This window comes from Elgaria multicarinata, chromosome 1, assembly GCF_023053635.1.
Source record: "Elgaria multicarinata webbii isolate HBS135686 ecotype San Diego chromosome 1, rElgMul1.1.pri, whole genome shotgun sequence".
NCBI classification, from domain to species: Eukaryota; Metazoa; Chordata; class Lepidosauria; order Squamata; family Anguidae; genus Elgaria; species Elgaria multicarinata.
The window spans coordinates 108,896,193-108,916,880 of record NC_086171.1 but is presented as its reverse complement, the minus strand read 5'-3'; the positions used below and the strand labels follow the sequence as shown (position 1 = coordinate 108,916,880).

At 41.3% G+C, this 20,688-nt stretch overlaps 1 protein-coding gene across 1 annotated transcript in view; it reads right to left on the bottom strand.

The window, feature by feature from the left end:
* Positions 1–20,688, bottom strand: part of PLA2G4A (phospholipase A2 group IVA) — a 109,556-nt gene that overhangs the window by 11,096 nt on the left and 77,772 nt on the right. Inside the window, exons 9-15 of the mRNA XM_063117239.1 lie at positions 18,832–19,054; positions 18,167–18,281; positions 14,013–14,150; positions 13,171–13,263; positions 7,670–7,738; positions 5,471–5,713; positions 253–437 (exon numbers count right to left, since the gene is read on the bottom strand). Of these exons, the coding sequence (XP_062973309.1) occupies positions 253–437; positions 5,471–5,713; positions 7,670–7,738; positions 13,171–13,263; positions 14,013–14,150; positions 18,167–18,281; positions 18,832–19,054 (1,066 nt within the window). The remainder of the gene's footprint in view (positions 1–252; positions 438–5,470; positions 5,714–7,669; positions 7,739–13,170; positions 13,264–14,012; positions 14,151–18,166; positions 18,282–18,831; positions 19,055–20,688) is intronic.

The window sequence follows — 20,688 nt, the reverse complement described above, 5'->3', positions numbered from 1 at the left end:
AAGAGCAGAGTAACAAGGCGGGAATAAAGTTTAATGTATAAATCACAACATTTCCCTATAGGGCAGATACAGGAATATAAGCAAACCTGCCAAGGGCTGTTTTTTGTAGGTGAGATACATTTTTAAAAAATTCACACGGCACATTTTGTTTAGTTAGGGAGCTGCTGGAAGCATTAGAGATATTTTAAAAACTGAAATTATTCACGTCTATAGAATTCAGGTCCATGAATTACACTGGCCTGGATTACTCACCTTAAAAGGAGGACTGGAATCACTAGGACGTGCAGAAAAATCAAATGAGATTATAAGGTCAACCCCTCGTTGTGGTCTTAAGATAAGTGGATATGGCAGATTAAAAGTAAGTCCGCTATCCACAACATGAATCTTTTTGCTCTGTACGTCCAAAGGCTCATATATCCTTTCAAACTCATCAGGATCTAGTAACATTGAGACAAATGATCCACTTGTTAATCATTACTATTATTTATTACATTTCTATACCGCCCCATAGCCGAAGCTCTCTGGGCAGTTTACAAAAGATTAAAACAGTAAACATTAAAAATTGACATAAAAAGTATAAAAAACATGAAAACATAAAAACAGACAGCATACAAAGACAACATCCATTTAAAAACAACTTTGAGCTCTCAGTCAGTCCTAAAGATAGATCTGGGGTCGATTAAAAACTCAACGCATGCTGTTAAATGCCTGGGAGAAGAGAAAAGTCTTGACCTGGCACTGAAAAGATAACAATGTTGGTGCCAGGTGGGCCTCGTCAGGGAGATCATTCTGTAATTGGGGGGGTTACCACCACGAAGGCCCTCTCTCTTGTTGCTGTCCTCCGAGCTTCCCTCGGAGTAGACACCCAGAGAAGGACCTTAGATGTTGAACATAGTGTATGGGTAGGTTCATGCCTGGAGAGGTGTTCCGTATAATAAGCATTTTCAAAAAGATGTCTCATTTATCAATATTAAATACTAAAGAAACTTGAAAATCCAGTTTAGTTAATGGAAAATGCATGTAAGGTACTGTTTAACATTAACCAAATATTGTAAGGAATTCTGTGTATTGGTCATGATGAGCCCTATGTAGTTCCTATGGGTTCGTTTACATGTAACACCAAGGAACCAGAAGGAGTTAAGCATCCAAAACAGGTCACAAAGGAAAGAAACACATCCTCAGGATGCAAAATAGATGTATTGGCAAGAAGCCCAGTGCAATTCAGCCTGTTCTTTATTTTCAGGTCTTCTTCTGGGAGGTAGAAAGAAATGTCTGCAGAATTTCGTCCAGCAAAAAGATTGTCTCCTGAGTTGCCAGTACAATAATATGGGAGACAATCATTTTGCTCAGAGAGGGGTAAAAGGGGGCATTTCGGTGGGAGGAGAGGAAGCTTTTATTAGACCATGCACAACACTGGGACATTCTAAAGGAAAAATATAGAATCTATGGAGAAATACAAATCTGTGTTCTGTTTTGTAATTATGAATTTGACAATTAAGTTCAGACATTTGGCTATAATTCCAACATGGTCTTTTTCTTTCTTTCTTCCAGATGCTTATTGTCACAACACAGAGATTAAATGTGTACAAGGCATTTGCCAAAAACATTCTTTACTTTCCTTCCAAGGATACTGAAATAAAGAAGCCAAGACTAAGAGGGATTTTTTTCTCCAATATTCATGGGTTGCTTTCTCCTCAAGCATGTCTTTAAGTCATGGTAGGCAATCTGTGCCCTTCCAGATGTTTTGGCCTACAATTCCCATCATCCATCACCACTGGCTATGCTGGCTAGGGATGATGTGAGCTTTAGGCCAGGGGGGAAACAGGAAATACAGGCCTTAGCTAGAACTAAGGTTTATCCCAGGATCGTCCCGGGGTCATCCCTGTTCATGTAAATGACACACAGGATATCCCGGGAGCAGGCAGGGACGACTCCGGGACGATCCCAGGATAAACCTTAGGTCTAGCTAAGACCTTAGTACCAACTATTCTGCTTAAAGAAAGGCTGAGCTGAAAGTTCTTTAAAAAAAATGTATGGACAAATTGGTGGGGCAAAACTTCATCCCCTCTTTCACATTTCGGGGTTAGAGAAGTGTATACTGAAGCGTCATTAAATGGGAAATAAAAATGGTAGCCACTAGTTGAGAGTTCCATGCCCACTCCCAAAAGCTGCCTCCTGCCCTCCCCAAAAACAGGCAATACGTCTGTGAATGGAATTATGAAACTGGCAGGACAATTTTGGCCCATCTTTAATTTTACAACACTGGGGTCAAAACAAAGTAACTGTAAAGTGATGCACGAATGAACGAAAGAAAAGGGAAGGGAAGCCTAATTGATGAGGCTAGGAAACTTGTGGTCATGGTGGATAGCTCAACGAAAAAGGTGACCCAACATACGGCACCTGCAAAAAGGGCAAATTCCATGATAGGGCATTAGAAAAAGAGATTTAACTCTGTGGCATTGAGGAAGGGCAGGGGTTGAAAAAAAAATTGTGAAAGTTTAAAAACATAATTATAAATAAATATAAAAAGTTAAAATAAATACAAAGAAAAAATAAACTGGCATTTGCTGTTGTTCCTTCACATAAATCTGTATTTGGAATACTTTATAAAGGTATTGTCGCAAAAGCTGGCCACTTACTGTACTGTCAAAAAAGAGGGCATGTATGGCCAAAAAAGAGAACAAAAGATGTGATTTGCATAAGATTTGCATATGCTAATTTATATGTAGAGATGCAAATTTAGAAATAATTATTTAAATTAATTACAGTACCTCTCACCATAGTGTAGAACACTGTGACCGAGTGATCTGTGTGCCTGTCTGTTCAGTTTGCTGGGCTGGTGCAAATAGGCCACGGTTCTTAAGACTATCTTTAAACTAGAACCAGACCAGCAGTCCAGGGATGGTCCTCTCTTCCAGACTTTCAAAAAGAGATTTGTCCTCTGTAAAGGAGGGCACATGGCCACCCCAATTGTAGCACAATCGATAAAAAGGACATCATAGAGCTGAAAATGTTACCATAAGGACAGAAGGGCTGGAGCAACTCCTCTAAGAGAAAAGGCTAAAGGATCTGGGGGTTTTAGTACAGCAAAAAATGAGTAAAGAGGAATATGTGAGAGGCTTATAAAAAATTATGACTGTTTGGAATCATGAATTTCAATCAGTGAATACGTCTTCACACTATGCCTGGAATTCACTGATATAAGATGTGGTGATGGCCACCAGATCAGACAGCTTTAAAAGAGGGTTAGACAAATTCATAGATACTACTTATAAGTCTATCAATGGCCACTAAATACTGTCTACAGGGGAGTAACAGCAGCAGCAGACTTCAAGCAGGGCTTGCCTTCAAGCTGTGCTTGTGGGCTTCCTGGTTGCATCTGATTGGCCACTGCTGGAAACAGGATGCTGGGCTAGATGGACTCTTGGTCTGATCCCGGTGGTCTTACGAACTTATGTCAAAAATTAAATGGGTTCACGTTAAAGCCGTAGGGTTGCTGTTAGCTCAGGTGGCATCAAGTGCTAAACACAGACTAAAGAAGGAAGATGAATTTCAAGTGCAGAATTTAGCCCAGAATCAGCTGCATTCCAGGCCTTGATTATTTTCAGTAGCTGGAGTTCCACTGATAAAGAAATAAATGTTTTGGGGACCTTTCTCCTGCAAGGGGACAAATGCTAGGGGTTACAGTGAAGTACTTTGCAATGGGAACAGGTTATGAAATGGGGGAAGAGCATATTTTCATCAGTCAGCTTTATAACCTTGCTGTGAAACACAGCATTATGCATGCATGCCCAACATCATTTGATAACGGCAACATCAAGAAATGACTGACAGTTTAGAACCACCAGCTACAGATCTAATTCCACAGACAGCGCTTGTGTAGCACTTATTGTCACCTGAAGCATGCATGTGCATCATTTCATTCCCTTCACTTGACAATTCATCACTAGGTAAAAGCTGGATGTGTGAATTGACTCCATTAAAAAGTATTATGGATGAAGTGATCTGGAAGTTCTATCTGTGGTGCTAGAGCTGTCGTGGTCTGTGCACACCTGTAAGTCACTGCTTGTTACTGTGGACATCAAGAGGTGTACATGCATGTGTGAACCAGTCTTAGGAAAGAGACAGGCAAACTGATGTCACTGAAAGTGAGCTCTGGGTCTAAATATGAAGATAAAACAAACAAAAAGCAAACAAGAAGAGAAGGAAGATCTGGGAGTGTGCAAATGGACCAGCAAGGGACTATCAATGAGCCGCTGAAAGTACACATTCTTTTTATAGAACATGATGTGTAGCTATAAACAGCTGTTTATAAATAAAAACCCACCCGCCAATAGAAGAGCTTTTGTCAGTGGAATGGCGAGGAGGGTGATTTCCCACCCAATTCCACCACCCACCCACTCTTAAAATCCACTCCTGATTTTGGGGGACCTTTTAAAGAAAAAATGGGGACGGTACGAGGGCTGCAGTGGAGAGGTGAGGAGAAGAATGTCCCATTATGGGAATGGACATTCCCATAACTTAAAACCTAAAGCTGCCAACCCAATATATTTTTCCTACCATTTTGAGAATGCTAGTATGGTAGATGTCCACTTTTATACTATCTGTAAATATTAGGAGTAGGTAGCTATAAACATCTATAAGTAGTTAAAAATATTTAGGAGAGGACAGATGGCAATGATGAGACAGCCACTTAAAAAGAGGCATTTGTATTAACAAATGCTTTGGGGGACGTTCCGGTGTTATTTGAGCTTTTTAAACACTTCCATACAATTTACAATTCTATGATGACAAGCAGTTCCATCTTACCTAATGGCTTTCAAAAGACAGGATAATTGTTGTGATGGAGAGACTTTGCAAAGCCAGCCATAGATTCTGTTTGCAACAGTATCTAGCTGGATGCATCCGGGAAGTTCAAAAGCAGGTCATGAAAGTGGTGGCAGCCTCCTGTTGTTTGTCCCCTACTGTCTCTTAGTCAAAGATTTACTGCCTCTGTATATGGAAGTTCCCTTGAACTATCATGCCTAATATCTGTTGATAGAAAGGTATAGCACTCTTGTTCCGGTTGCACGGGCTTGTCTGGGATGTGAACCCAGGATCCCTTCCACTCAATCATATCCCTAGACCGCTTTCTCTCCAGATGTTGTTGGATGCCAATACCCATCACCCCTGAACATTGGCCATTCTGGCTGGGGCTGATGGGAGTTGGGAGTCCAACACCATTTGGGGGCACAGGTTCCCCACCCTGCTTTAGACTCTTGGAAAGTGTTTCTTTCTGAGATATGAACCCAATCTAGTAAAATTATGGCTGAGACATATTTGGAAGAAAGTCTCATTGAAAGTGGGCCTTTGGGACAACCAGGCATAGGACTTGGCCACATAGGACTTGGCCACAACCAGGCATAGGACTTGGCCACATTTGCAAGTCACATCTCATGAGAAGGGGAGAATGAAGAATGTATGAACTGACCAGCCACAGCTGTATCCAATTCATCTTCGTCCACTGATTCTTGAGTCATGAGGCCAGCCAGGGGGGAAAGCGGATAGCACGTGTTGAGATTCAAGCCCAGCATGAAATTGTGTACTTTGCCTGCACGCCCTTCCCGGGTGGTGAAAAGGGCGCTGTCGCCTACCAGAGCCATAAACATACGCTGGACCCAGCTTTCCTGGCTGCTCTGTTCATGTTCTTTTTCAGCATTAGGGTTTTCTGAGCCTGTACACAGAAAAAGAGCAGAGAGGGCATGAGCGCATAATAGAACATACCAAAAATAACTCCTCTTGAATTAATGGTTTAATGAGACCACCACTGTCATGGAAATAACACCTTTAGACTTAGGCAATATCTGAGGAGAGAATGAAAGAACTGGGCATGTTTAGCCTGGAGAAGAGAAGACTGAGGGGAGACATGATAACACCCTTAAAGTACTTGAGATGTTGTCACACAGAAGAGGGCCAGGATCTCTTCTTGATCTTCCCAGAGTGCAGGACACGTAATGGTGGGCTTAAGTTACAGGAAACCAGATTCCTGACTGTTAGAGCAGTACAATAACAGAACCAATTACCTAGGGAGGTCGTGGGCTCTACCACATTAGAGGCATTCAAGATGCAGCTGGACAACCATCTGTCATGTATGCTTTAAGGCAGATTTCTGCATTGGACTTGATGGCCTTACAGGGCCCTTCCAACTCTACTATTCTATGATTCCATTCCACACAAATATACTGAATGGCGCTTCAGCCTCTGGTGTACGAGTTGCTGGTGGGATGGTGGGCAAATTGGAATTATAGTGTGCCTGTGAAGGCCTAGAAGACACAACATGCTTTGATTATTTGTGGACTGGGCACTCAAGTTTTGTAAAAGAGTGAGACCTCCTGTAAAGAGAACTCTTACTTCAGGCTATATAAATAACTCAGATTTGTCTGATCAACATGATGCCAGAACGCCAATGCCTGAAAAAGAACACGCCATTCACAAAGTGACTTCTACTATTTCAAAGACCAGTAGACTGACAAAAAATATCCTCTAATTTCCTTATTTCTATGTTCCTTATTCTGTGAGAGCAAAAGAGAATTCTCTGGATAGGCAACCTATGAGGTGAGGTCATGTTGATTTGCATTTATAAAGAATGAATGTTTTTTATAGAAATGGGTGGCCTGCACACTTTACATGCAGCCTAGCCACGTATCAATAATTCCCAAGGGAAAATACAAAACCCTCCCTGGCCCTTTGCCCAGATAACAAAAGGCCAAAATTCCCATTCTCCAATCAGCACAAAGGAGGAGGCCAAAAGCTTTTTACTTTCTAAAATCCTTCTTTATGGGTTCGCATAGGCCTGCTTCCACCTTTTCTGCATTTGGGCATTGCTGGGAACATAGGCAGCTCGAGTTGAATACTGAGTTGGGGCTGGGTTTTATCATAGCAAGCAGAAAATACTGCTCAGGTGACTAAGCTAAGGTTGAAGGCCAGGCTCCTGGTATTCGCACTAGTCTAGGCCAATACAAAGACTTCATACTGTCTACCAACTGTAGATGGCACTGTTAAACAACACTATTTTCTCCAAAGCCTAAAGAGAGCTTTGAGGCTGGAGCATTTACAGTCCTAGGTAGCTTCCGAAGGATGCTCAGGCAATTCACACCCCATCTCAGCTCCCACCTGCAATAAGGGGATAATAATATTGACCTACCTTACAGGTTGTCTTAAGGATTCCAAAAGGATAATGGGCCTGTTCAGACAACACACTAAACCATGGTTAGGCTGCTAACCCTTTTGTAGCAAATGGTTAGTGAGTGTGTTTAAACTGTGAATATACAGGCACCATGGTTAGGAATAGTTCAAACGACACGCTAAGCCATCATGTTTAGCTCAAAATGTTTAACCACTGTGGCTTAGCGAGGCGCCTGAACAGGGTCAATGTATGTAAAACACTTTCAGTGCTTTAAAACACATATCCAGCCCCACTTTTTTTTAAAAAAAACTAGAGGTAAAAACAAAAAAATTAAACTACTTTGTTTTTAATAATTTCTTATGAAGCATCAAGAAATACTTAATCAAAAAGCAGTCTATTCTTTTGCTAACCATTTCCTAATGAACATATGAATGATTTCTCCTTTCTGCTTACACATCAGTACAACATCTTGTAGGGAGTGTCACATTTGGTGACTATTCTTACCTTTTGGGCCCTGAGACTCATCATCGCTGTCTGAATCATTGCCCACAAGATGCCGCAATCTAAGATTTTCTGTGGATAGAAACAAAGAAATATTTGGGGACATAAGCGATTGAATGGGAACAGAGTGACAAAAGCAATAACAAGAGATACAACTGGTTGAGGGAGGGGGTCAGGGTTCCTCCTCACATGTATCCAAACTTATTCTAATGAACAGCAAATGGACATTCATCGAGGGGGCATGGCAGAAGTACTCAGCAATGGCAAGGGGTGGAACTAGCTTGTGTGGTCCCTCTTCACACAAGTGAGATAAGGCACGCTCGTGACTGGCCACTCACAGAAGTTTGCGGGTCCTTTTGATGATGTCATCAACCTCCTGCACATCTCCCATGCCTTCCCCTGATTATTCCATTCTTAAAAAAAAAACCACCTGGATATAAATTCTTCTGAAATATCATGGGATTTCCCTACTATGTACAGCCAAAGTTGCACTACAACGCACCCACTAGAGGACCCTGTCCCATTCAAGGTCATGAGCACAGAGTGGAAGGGAGGTTTTCGATTATAGACCACTTGGTTACCTCTCTCTGTCCATGTAATGCAGCACATTACCATTGCACAAGAGAAGCAGGAAGTAAAGCCCCGGTAAGGCAACACGATTTCCCCTTAATCTAAAGAAGCCCTATGAGTTCATTCACTGCCTATCCCCCTAGACAATTGCTTTAATGGAGGCAATAATGTGGCCATAATAAAGTAATCATAAGATTAGTTTAAATTTTACTGCAAAATATTTTCCACATCTACAAAAATAAACAGATCACTAAATAAAAGCAAAAGGCACTTAAAGTTCAATGGCATTCCAACTATAATACATGTTATTACCTGTCAAGAGAGACCATGAAAGAGATAAGTATTTTATTATGCTAACTGTCAGGGCTTCTTTTTGCTCTTCCCACCGCCTTTTTTAAAATATTCACGTTACGTCTATCAAAACCAAAGGGAACTGTTTTGCAAAACATTCTACCTGTTCTTGAGTTAGCTGGTTTCAGCAGAGGCTGCAGCAAACCCACCATATGAACAAAGGACACAGGCATGGCCAATCTGCATTCTATGGAACAAGCTATCCCAGCAATCAAACTTTTGCCTTTCCAGGCTAATGCAAATATCATTTGGTAGCTTAAGATCACCCAGTTTTGATTGCTTCCAGAGTGACAAGGGGAATCATTTTGATATTTTGCTAAATTACTTTAAACACATTTTAAACACAACCCCTCTACATTTTACTCACAAGAAAGTGTGCAGGCCCAGAGCCAGATCAGGATAACCACATGCAGAAAGGGGAAGTTTAAAACAACCTACCTGAAATACCACCACCTCTGAAGGGGTTTCTTTCCTTTTTAAAAAAAACCCACAGGGGCAATTCAGAAAGGGGAGCATATGGGGGAGTGTTAAATTGCCCCTCTGTGCACACAGTTAGCCTAATCTGGCTACCAAGAAGAGGGCCTTTTCTGCTGTGGCACCCCAGCTGTGGAATGAGCTCCCTAAAGATGTTCGTCTGGCACCTACGTTATAGTCTTTCCAGTGCCAGGTGAAGACCTTTGCACTGGAGGGGCAAAAAAGGATTGAAGACCTTTGTATTTCCCAGTATTTTATCATGCTAGTCTTTTAACTCTGCTGTTTTAAATCTGTATTTTAAATATGTAAAAGCTCTGCATTACTGCTCGATTTTATTCTTGTTGTACTTTTATATTGTGGTTTTATATTGTGATTTAAGTTTCCAGATTTTATACTTCAAGTTGGTGTTAATTCTTATGAACCCCCCAGAGAGCTTCTACTATTGGGTGGCACAGAAATGAAATGAATAAATAAATCAGGGCCTCACACTCTTGCCTGTGAGTAAAGGAATAGTACAGTGGCAGCTGCATGCTACATACAGTATTAGCCTGCGTGTAGCTTAACCCTAAAGTGGGCTTTCTCTCAGTGTCCTTGGCAGCAGGGAGATAGGAATAAAAAGGTGCCATGCAATTTCTGCAGCACAAAGGCACCTGTTACAAAAGAATTAATAGTCAAAAACTTCCATCACAACGTCTTCCTGACTCTCCTCCTTTGCTAAAACTCTCAAACCTGCCTCCCGGAACCACATCAAAGCCCAGTTTTACACTGCCTCTATGGTGTGGTTATGGCCACAAAACCACCCCCTCCTGGCTGGCTTGTGCATTATCAGTGTAAAGTATCAAAACACCTTTACATGTGGTAGGCCCTTTGCTGACAGAGGAAGGAACCTACATTGTAGTAAGAAGCTAAGTTTAAGTCTGACTGTGTTAATTCTTGTGTTTTACTTCCATTTTCCTTTTCAGTGAAGTTTGTTTTGTTCTTCAATAAACAGGTTGTGATCTGGGCCTACAAAAGTACATAAAATCAGATTTCTTTTTAAACACGAGGGACACTCAGCATACGGGAAATTGTCATATCTCAGCTTGGTAACCTGGGAGCTAACAACAGAGAGCAACTGTGCAGTAGCAAACATACCGCTTGAGGTTATTATATGAGCCAGGATCATAACTGAGAGAAGTGAAAACATATCCAAAACTCTGCCTATGGTTTTGGGTCCTCTGCATATTAGCTTTCCCTTTGATAGGGATGAGACAGTGGGGCTGTTCACACAACACGCTAATCCACACTTAGTGCTTGACTGTGGGTTGTTGTTGAACTGTGGGTTGTTTGTTGTGTTCTCTGAAACCATTGTGTTCTCTGAAACCAGGACATTTTCTGCAAAGTGGCTAGCTAACTATGCAGTGTGGCTTGTTAACCAATTGAATAACCCGACAACAAACCATAGATTTTCAAAGAGGTTTGTTTGAAAAAAATAACCCACACTGCGTGTTTAACAAGCCACCCTGTGGAAAATGTCCTGGGTTCAGACAACACGTTAACCCATGGTTCAATACCAACCCTCACTCAACCACTGAATGGGGGTTAGCATGTTGTGTGAACAGCCCCAGTGTGTATTTTGATTGGGTTGGTATTAAACCAATATTAAATCTGAATTTCCCATTTTGGATGTAATGGAGAACTCTGGTTTAAGACAAAGCAAGGTTGAAGCGCCAAAACTAGTGAGCAAGGGGAGGAAAGGAGGGGCAAGAAAGGATTGTGCAGCCCTGACACACATTCCCAGCTTCATAAATTATGGTTTATGGAGCCAAGAATGAATGCCCGAAATGGGCCACTCACACTAAAAACATCTCCTCTTGTCTCAGAGACACTTGGTTTATTGGGGAGGACTCATGCTTCTAGACAACTGCAAACATTTTACTCATTTCAACATCTCTCCAAATCATAAATTGGTTAGAAATGCTGGGGTGGGGGGTGGGAAAGAGAGATGAACATTCATATCAAGGGACTTGCAGCATTAGCCCCAAAAGTTGATCATGAATGAGTCACAGGCCTTAGCTAGACCTAAGGTTTATCCCAGGATCATCCCAGGGTCGTCCCTGCCTGCTCCCAGGATATCCTGTGTGTCATTTACATGAACAGGGATGACCATGGGACAATCCCAGGATAAACCTTAGGTCTAGCTAAGGCCTTAGACTAGATACATTCATCTTCAATAGATCTTTGACCTTACAAATGAAGGTTTAATTGGGAGAGGCCTGCATTTCAGAAAACAGATAGATTCCTTAAAAGTATATTTGCCTTTGGTGACTTTTATGAGAGTCATGCCCTTGCGCAATTTACATCTGAATGCGTATCTGTGTAGATCAGTATCAGGGCTATGTCATGGCAGATTTACATCTTTATCTTCCCAACTCAACACTTACTCAGACACTACCCAAACTGTTATAAATACTAACCCCATATAGTAAAAGCAAAGCAACAGACATTTAAGAGGGATGGCAGAATGTGAGCAAGACAAAAAAAAGGCAATCTAAAAAGGAAACAAAGTCACATATCCAGGTTTTAAGTGCTTTGCCTACATCCATCACAAGAGTTAAGCATTCCTAAACCCATTGATTTCAATGGGCTTAAGTGTGTTTATTTGTTTTTGCAATTGGATTTTAGCAATTTGAGGTATAATCCCAATGCCTTTCTTTCTTTCTTTCTTTCTTTATGCATTTATGCATTTATATCCCACCGTTTTTCCTCCAAAAAACCCAAGGCGGCATACAAATCCTCCTCTTCTCCATTTTATCCTCACAACAACAACCCTGTGAATTGGGCTGAGAGGTTATGAATGGCCCAAAGTCACCCAGTGGGTTTCCATGGCCGAGTGGAGATTAGAACCTGGAACTCCTAACTCCCAGTCCAACGCTTTAGCCACTACACCACACTGGCTTCAGATTTAAATACTTCAGATTTAACCATCGACTGCAGAGGAGCAAAACATGCAGTGCAATTCATATTTAGAACGGTTCTGTTTGATAAAATACCATATTCATGGATATAATTAAAACAGTGAAAGCAGATTTAGATTTAGTTTTGTTACCAACTATTAGCTGAACCAAAGAATCAGTGATGCTTACAGGTAAACTGCACAGGAATGAAGTACAACAAGCAAACCCCCAAACTACTGCGAATTAAATGATCCACATAGCCGGTAGGACACAGGAGATTCCTGTAGGGCAGAGGTGAAGAATTTCATGCCAGGGGGTGAAGCGAAAAGTATGCGGGTCAGAGCATTCTTTCTTACACATACATAACTCAATCCACTTTGTCCCCTTCTTTTCTTTCTCCCCTTCCTTCTCCAGCTAGCTGCCTTCCCTCCTCGACCTCAGCCTCCCAGCCCACCCCTTAGCCATTAGGCATTTTAAAAAGTATCCATTGGCATGTGGCATCATTGCCACATGGGAGGGAATATGGCGGAGAAGGAAGGATTAACTGAAAGGGTTCTCTGACCCCAAACCAGGGCAGGATCTACACTACTGCTTTAAAACAGTTTATAACAGTAGTCACAACTGTTGGGCCCCAGGACACACTCCATATAAAGTTTTCAATCCATTTTCAAAGTGTCATATCCTACTTGGTGTAGATCTGGCCCAGGAAAAGAATAAGGAATATGAAATGCACTGACTTCTAAGGAGAATGAATTAAAGAAAATACCCTGGAAGATCAGGATAGAGGTCCATCAGTCCACCTGGCCAACCAGGTGTATCAAGGAAGCCCACAAGTAGGATGTAAAGGCAGTAGCTCACTCCCATTGTTGCTCTGCTGCACACTGCCTTTGAACATGGAGGTTGCCTATATGTACTGTATTATGGCTAGTAGCCACTGGCAGACTGATCTCCATGAACTTGTCTTATCCCCTTTTAAAACCATCTAAGCTAGGTGGCCTCGCCACATCTTGAACAGTAAAAACATTTGGGATCAAGTTGAGAACCAGGTACATGTAGGGAAAAAAGATCATTCACACTCATCCCACAAACAGAGAGCAGAAATGACAGCCAAATATGTTGTTTTCCCAAACAGCAATTCACGCAAGCTATTGTATTTATGTTTTATTATAATACCTAGTTCTTCCTCCATTGTGGGCCCTTTATTTTGAGAATTGGAAACTCCAAGGACTCTGTTGAATAATATAGCAAATGCACTTCCCCAGACACCTGAAAAAAATTGAAGTATTATTTAATGTTTATGCTATTTTGAGGAATACTTTTTTTTCTTAATTTAAAAGCATCTAATATTAGATTAGAATAGATTTTAGGAGTGAGATGCACGAGAGATCGTGAGTTTAAGACAGCTGACTGCATGCCTGAAGACTCAGAGTTCAACCTTTACACTGGATAGAAACTTGTTGACTCAGCTGTAACACCAGATTTCATCCATTGGACTTGGGAAGCCAAAGGAAACTCACACTTGGTGCTCATCACTGAGTTGTAATCCAGAGAACATACCACCTTTTATCAACCAAGTGGCCCAAAGCATTCTTCTGTCCATGTAAAACACTTACAGACGTAACAGAAATAATTACTTTTGATCGTAGTTCTGGCATTCTATAAAATGCTCTGACATTCTGTTAAAAAATTACAGGAATGTCCACAGTTAAAATCTCAACTGTGGGGCTACTGGCAAGCCAGCTTCTTAAACCTTACCTGCTTCCTTTCTGCTATCACTGGCCTACTAGACAGGATTTGTTATGAGCATTTAGAGATAATTTATGTAAAGTATTTTGAGCAGTAAGGAAACAAAGTAGATGAATAGGAGGTGTTAATTATTATAAATACTATATTATTAGTTTTCTACATATCATTTTGCCATATTATTTCCAGGAAAAACCACTACCATCTAGAATATGCCACTCTGCATACTTGGGCATAATTCACTTTCTGGCATTATTCAATCAATTACTTACCCATTAAGAAATGCAATGGGTTCTCTTTATATTTGTTCACTACTGTTCCCATAAAAAATTTGCTGCCAAACAAATTGGGAGACATGAACGTCCCATATTTAGCCATCCCAATCTCATAGGGACTGAATTCCACCCAATCTGTAAATAATAAAAACAACAACATTGATAAGCACAGACATTAATGCATTGATTAACACAGAATACCAGTTAGCACAGACATTGCCTGGCTCACTGAAAAGCCTGGTTTGCATCTGAAACCAATCCAGAGCATGTGTTGCCATTGAATTATGGACTGTCATTGAATTATGGGCTGTCATTACCTGCAAACCCTGCACTATCATTTAACTATGTGTTGTTCGCTACAAACAACCAAAGAAGAGAACCCACAGTTCATATTGGTTTTATGAATTCTGGGTTGTTCATAGTTAATCCACAGTTAAACATAGTGCAGCATTTGCACATAACAACAACCCGCAAGCTAACAACAAGCCTTACTCAACCCATACTTTTGGGTTGAAATTACATGCAAACCAGGTATTTATTTTTAGTAAGTTAGTTCATTTCTATACTGCCCAATAGCCAAAGCTCTCTGGGCAGTTCACAGAGAGTAGTTTAAATCATGCTTTGTCATGATGTCTGAAACCAAATCATGGCTTATTCTTTGTTTGCATTGCTGTCTTCCCTAAAATGGAAGTGCTCAGCAAGAGCAGCCTGAAAACAAAACTGCTCTGAAGGCTGGCAAAATGGGTGGGAGAGAAATAAACCTGAAATAGGGAAAACAAGCCACAGTTTGCTTGTCTGCAAGACAAATTATGGCTAAAGCAACAAACCATGATTCACATAAACCGTGGCTTAGTGTTACGTGCAGATGCAGCCATTGGTTAGCACAGAGCAAAAAAATATATATATGACACTAATGCTGCCATTCTGCTTATGCAATTGACGTAGCACTACTGTAACCATAGAATCATAGAATAGTAGAGTTGGAAGGGGCCTATAAGGCCATCGAGTCCAACCCCCTGCTCAATGCAGGAATCCACCCTAGTTGTCCAGCTGCCTCTTGAAAGCCTCTAGTGTGGGAGAGACCACAACCTCCCTAGGTAACTGGTTCCATTGTCGTACTGCTCTAACAGTCAGGAAGTTTTTCCTGATGTCAGTAGTAAACCGACCTCTAGTGCAATGCCAATAGCTTGGCACTACACGTTTCCACAGAAAACCAGTTGTTATCAATTGCTTAAGTGGAGTGCACCTTTGTGCAGAGACTCATAGCCCTGATTTTCCCCCGCCTTCCTCTAGCCAAACGCAAACATATGTGAATGTACAGGCAGCGCAATGGCTACATCCAGCCCTCCCTCTTACCTTGATACAAGCTACTTATGCTTCAAGCATGGGTAACCTGCACAGAGCAAGTGGGAGGGGCAGGTGGGCATTTGCACAGGTCTTCCAGTTCCCCCAATGACCACTTTTGCTGTCTGTGTGCATGTGTGAGCAGAGGATGCAGGTATGGCAACAAAACTCTTTAGAGCTTAGGGGGATCCTCTGTTCATGAGTGTTCATCCCACAGACAAGCCCATAAGATAGGATCTAGAAACCCATAAGCTTGTTCCCAAACTGAGCATGACTCATCATCTGACTGATTTGTCCAGGGTACATGTACAGAGGCTCAAACAGATTTTTTGTTTGTTTGTTTGTTTGTTTACAGGTAAAGCTCATTATGAGAATACCTGGTGACAGGACACCATCAAACCATAAATGTGAATAGAAAAGATAAATTCTATACTTTCTACTCAAATGCAGATTTGATGGTTTCCCTGTCACCAGGTGTCCTCATTATATTTTCATAATATCATAGAACCTGCATTACAAAAATAATCAAACGTTAAAAAAATAAAAATAATTATACAAGTTAATTCATTTTCTGATCACAATTATTGCCAATGTAGGCATCTCACTGTTGGAACTGAAATATGAAACCAAGGGGGCTGGAATATATGAATTCCCTTTTCATGCGTGAATAACTTCACATTCCATTGCAGTTAGATGGTTGAAGACATGTGAGAGGGTCTTCCCTGCATTGGCCCCCCCTCCACCTTTGGAACAAGTTGCCATCGGAGGTCCATCGTGCTCCCTCAGTCATTGTAGGCTTTGAAAACATATTATTTTACTGTGTCTGTCTCTTGATATGACTGCTGTTGTTGCTGTTACTGCCATTGTTGTTGTTATCGCTGTTTTTATTGTTGGTTTTTATTGTTGTTTTTAATAGCTATTTTATTGCGTTTATGTTTTATTGCTTTTAAAGTTTTAACTGTGTTTATATATTTCATTGCTACAAGCTGCCTTGGGAGGGCTTCTGCCCTGAAAGGTGGCCAATAAAAGTTTTAAATAAATAAATAAGAAACATAAAAATAGGCGAGCAAATACTGCTACTTTCTCAGTCTATCCCTGCACCTCCCTTTTCATGCTTTTTGCACACTTCCAGGAGTTCACCGCACTATTATGGGACACTCCCCAGCAAATAATATATTGCCAGCTACACAGAGTGAGACAGGGTGGTGGGTCGGGGGAGATATTTACAACTACTAGTGAGAAGAGGCAATGTGAATTCTAGTTAAATCACCTGGGAACGAGTCTAAACAAAGCTTTCTCTCCTGCATCCTATCGATAGTCAAGCTTGTTTTGTTCTAGTCAATAATTCATGCATTTCGTTTAAAACTCAGTGACTCCATAAAAGCTTTCCAGAAATAAATCACCTTCATAATAATTACTTATAGTTCTAGGCGTGATCCACACCCACTTGGGATAAAAAATACTACAGATAATACGATCTCAAAGAGGCTCAACTGCGAAAACTATTAGCAGCTGGTTGAAATCTTGCACCACTGATTTTTAAACAAATGTCATTTGACCCTCATGACGAAACCAACAGGAAGGAGCACGCCCGGATTTAGTCTAAAAATCTACAGAACACACCATGAAAGAATTAGTTGTTTCTCTTCGGAGACATGCTGTTTGGTCTAATTGTGAAAGGGATGTTGCAAATGGGACATGTAGAAAGATCTAATCAAGGTGACAGAGCTGAAATGAAATTATTTATTTATTTTATTTATTTATTACATTTCTATACCGCCCAATACCGCCCTTTCTGGGCGGTTCACAAAATTAAATGTAGGACTAGTTCAAATGGCTTATATCCGGATACCTAATTATCTCTACTACGATAAGATTTGAAGGGAATAATTCAAAGAAGCTGGGGGGGAAGACCAAACAGCAATAAATACAAATTTGGAATGCAATGCTGTACAGAAATAACAAAAAGAGCAGGATTCCTTCACACTCTAAGACAGGGGTGTGGAACCTATTTCCGCTCGAGGGCCGGATTCCTTTCCAGAGAAGTTCTTAGGGGCCACGTTCCAATGGTGGGCAGGGCCAAAGGCAAAAGGGGCAGGGCTCCAAATCCCAGCACACTTTTAACTTAAAGCTCTTACTGTCAGTGACTAAGCCTTACGGGGGGCATTTCAACCGTTTAGAATGGGAGAAAACTGCACAAAAGCCAGGAAACCACCAAATGATCGATGAGTGGGGCAAAGGGGCGTGGCCAGGGATAGGGGGTGGAGCCATCTGGGCAGCCCTGGAGGATCAGGTCAGAACTCCTGGTGTGCCAGATTTGGTTCCTGGTCCTGAGGTTCCTCACTCCTTCTCTATCATCATACCGCGAACTGAAATGGAGGGCAGGAATTTGCAGATGAGGCTGGCTCAATAGCTCCCACTGAGTTCTATGGGAGAAAGTAAACAGGCTACAATCTGGATCGTAGCCACAAAGAGACAAATTCTGACCTTCAGCACAGAGACAGTATCGCCAGGGGCAAGGGACAGGTTTAGTCCCCATCTGATGATGTCCCTATATAAAGAAATATAAGGACATCTTCTTTTTCTTCATCTGGAAGAAAAAGAAGACGCCGCAGCAGTGCAGCGCTGACCGTAAGCATAAGGTAATCCATTCATATGGATCCAGCTAACGTGTGACAGATTTCCAGAAGCAACATATAGTTGCAGCACAGGCCATTCAGCTGGTTCCAGGCAAGTGTGAACATGTCTGCTTAACATAATATGGGTTAACATAATATGACTCAAATGATTAAGGTGGGATCACCTACCTGCAAACATCAGTTCTGATACATCAGGCTTAACATGGAGGCATGTAAACAGTGGCAGAGCAGATTGTGCCTTGTTGACTTTCTCCTGCATTTCGGATAAAGTGGTGTTCATATTCTACAGGAAAGAGGGAGCAGAAGAAATAAAAACTAGAGTTGGAGACCCATCTAGTACTTGATAGCTTTTGTGAAACGGTTCAAGAAGGCAAAAGGGCAACAGGATTACTAACAGGAAAACTGTGAATTGATGCTCTTAAAGCTAAGTGAAGCTATCTAAACCTTGCTCAGGATGTCAGGCAGCAATAGGGAAATTGGATCGGCATGTAAAATATCCTGATGCAGGAGGCAGCCAAGTCACAGTGCTACAGTACAGCCTGGTCCAGAAAGTAGGTAGAGAGCTTCTCAAGGCCTCCTTAAAATGTATGGACTTCCTGCAAGCACAGAATGCAGTCTCAAAAAGCAAGGAGGATGTATATCTTCCTTGATTTCTTTGGATGGACGCAAAGAGCTTTATCAGAAATATCCAAATTCTAGTTTCACATGAAACAGTGCCCAAGGCTGCACTCCTAAGCATATTTATCTGTGAGTAACTTCCACCAAACTGCGGAAATGCGTGTCCCTCTCTCTAATATTTACACAGCTTTCACAGCCATTTAAATTGAACTTACATTTTGGATGAGTGTTTCTCCAATCAACATTCCAAAAATATCTGTAAATGTAACAGGCTGCCCAGACCTCTTCTTTTGCCACAAGGCTTCAATGTATCGCTTGACTTTCTGAGGCGTAAGGAGCTTTAATGGGTTGTGGCTGACATTTTTCCTCAGCTCTTCATTTATCTCCTTTGGTCCTTTCATTGGGAAATCTGGGTGTGAATACAATGCTGACATGTACCTGCAAATTGGAAAAAAAGAAACTTTTTCAGTGGACATAAAAGGGGTACCCAAGATGCTCAAACGATCCTTAAAATGTGAGGAGACGATGGGGGAGCAGAAATGACAAGTCATAGCTTAGCGAAGTTTTATACTGAAATCTGTTTAGCCTTTTCAATAAGGATGAAGAAATCTGCCTCATACTAGGGAAGAATAACTACTCCGACTGACAATGGGACTTAAGCAGAGGTCCTAGGGCCTTGTTGATGAACTGCAGGTCTTCCACCACTGAACTATTGATCCTCCAGTCAAGCAAAAATTCACTGGAGATAAAAGATGAAGTCTTTGGGCTCATCTACACCAAGCAGGATATTCCACTATGAAAGTGGTATGAAAGCAGTATATAAAAGGCAGGAGCCACACTACTGCTTTAGAGTGGGATTGAAGTACACTGACAAATGTTGGGGCCCATTGGAACATACTATATACCACTTTCATACCACTATATCCTGCTTGGTGTGGCTCCTGCCTTTTATATACTACTTTCATAGTGGAATATCCTGCTTGGTGTAGATGAGCCCTTTGTTAAGCAAAACATCCTGAGTAACAAAGTTAAGTCTCAGGGTTAAATCCTCTTTCCTGTTGTTGCTTTTTTCCCAACACCTAATGACAAAAAAAATGGAATGATGCACACTTTACCGGAAATGTGTGGCTGCCCCAAAAACAGCAGCTCCTCATTTCCTCTCCTACCCCATTAATGTATATTAATGGGGTAGGAGAGGAAATGAGCTGACACAATGCTGACATGTCCAGTCTAACATATAATTGACAGCTGTTAAACAGAAAGGGTTTTTTTTTGAGGGAGGGGGACCTATAATGGTTGCAAGAAATGGGAGAGGCACTGGAGGATGATGCCGCTGTGTAAAAGAGCTGCAAGTGAGGAATCATGAGCACACAATAAGCGCTTTGTGTAGAAAGGCTCTATATGGAGGCTCCTAAACATCATTTGTGGCTATTTCTGGACTGAACAGGTTAATCTCTCTTGGCCCTTGAGTGGAGAATATATTAAGCAAAGATACAGAAATGGAGTGAGAGGCACATTCCAGCCACTCCTCCGGCCACTAGCTGAAAGGTGGTTTGCTTCCTTTAAACAAGAATGTATTTGTGTACATTCCTGAAGCCTGGGTCTTGAGTAACAGAATCAACAGATAAAGAAGTGGAAGTATACCTGTGCAAAACTATTTCAATTTCCTATGCCACAACCAGAAAGGGTAAAGTTTGAGGGATGTTAGGTCCAAAACAGACAACAACAACAACAACAACAACAACAATATATTTATTTCTTACCCACCTCTCCCTTTGGATCGAGGTAACATTATGTTACCTTTGCTCTTTTACTCTAGTGCAGGACTCCGATCAGGATCAGAATCTTAGCATGGATCCTAGCAAATTTTGTATATTTGTTTTTAATGTTCACTGTTTTAAACTTTTGTAAACCGCTCAGAGAGCTTTGTCTATGGGGCAGTATATCAATGTAATAAATAATAATAATGGATTGTAGGGGACTTTTACCCTTCCCCCCATCCCTGCCCCACACACACTGCAGTCCCAGTCCAGATCAGTATCCCTGTGCCTGCAATATGTAATGCCAAATAT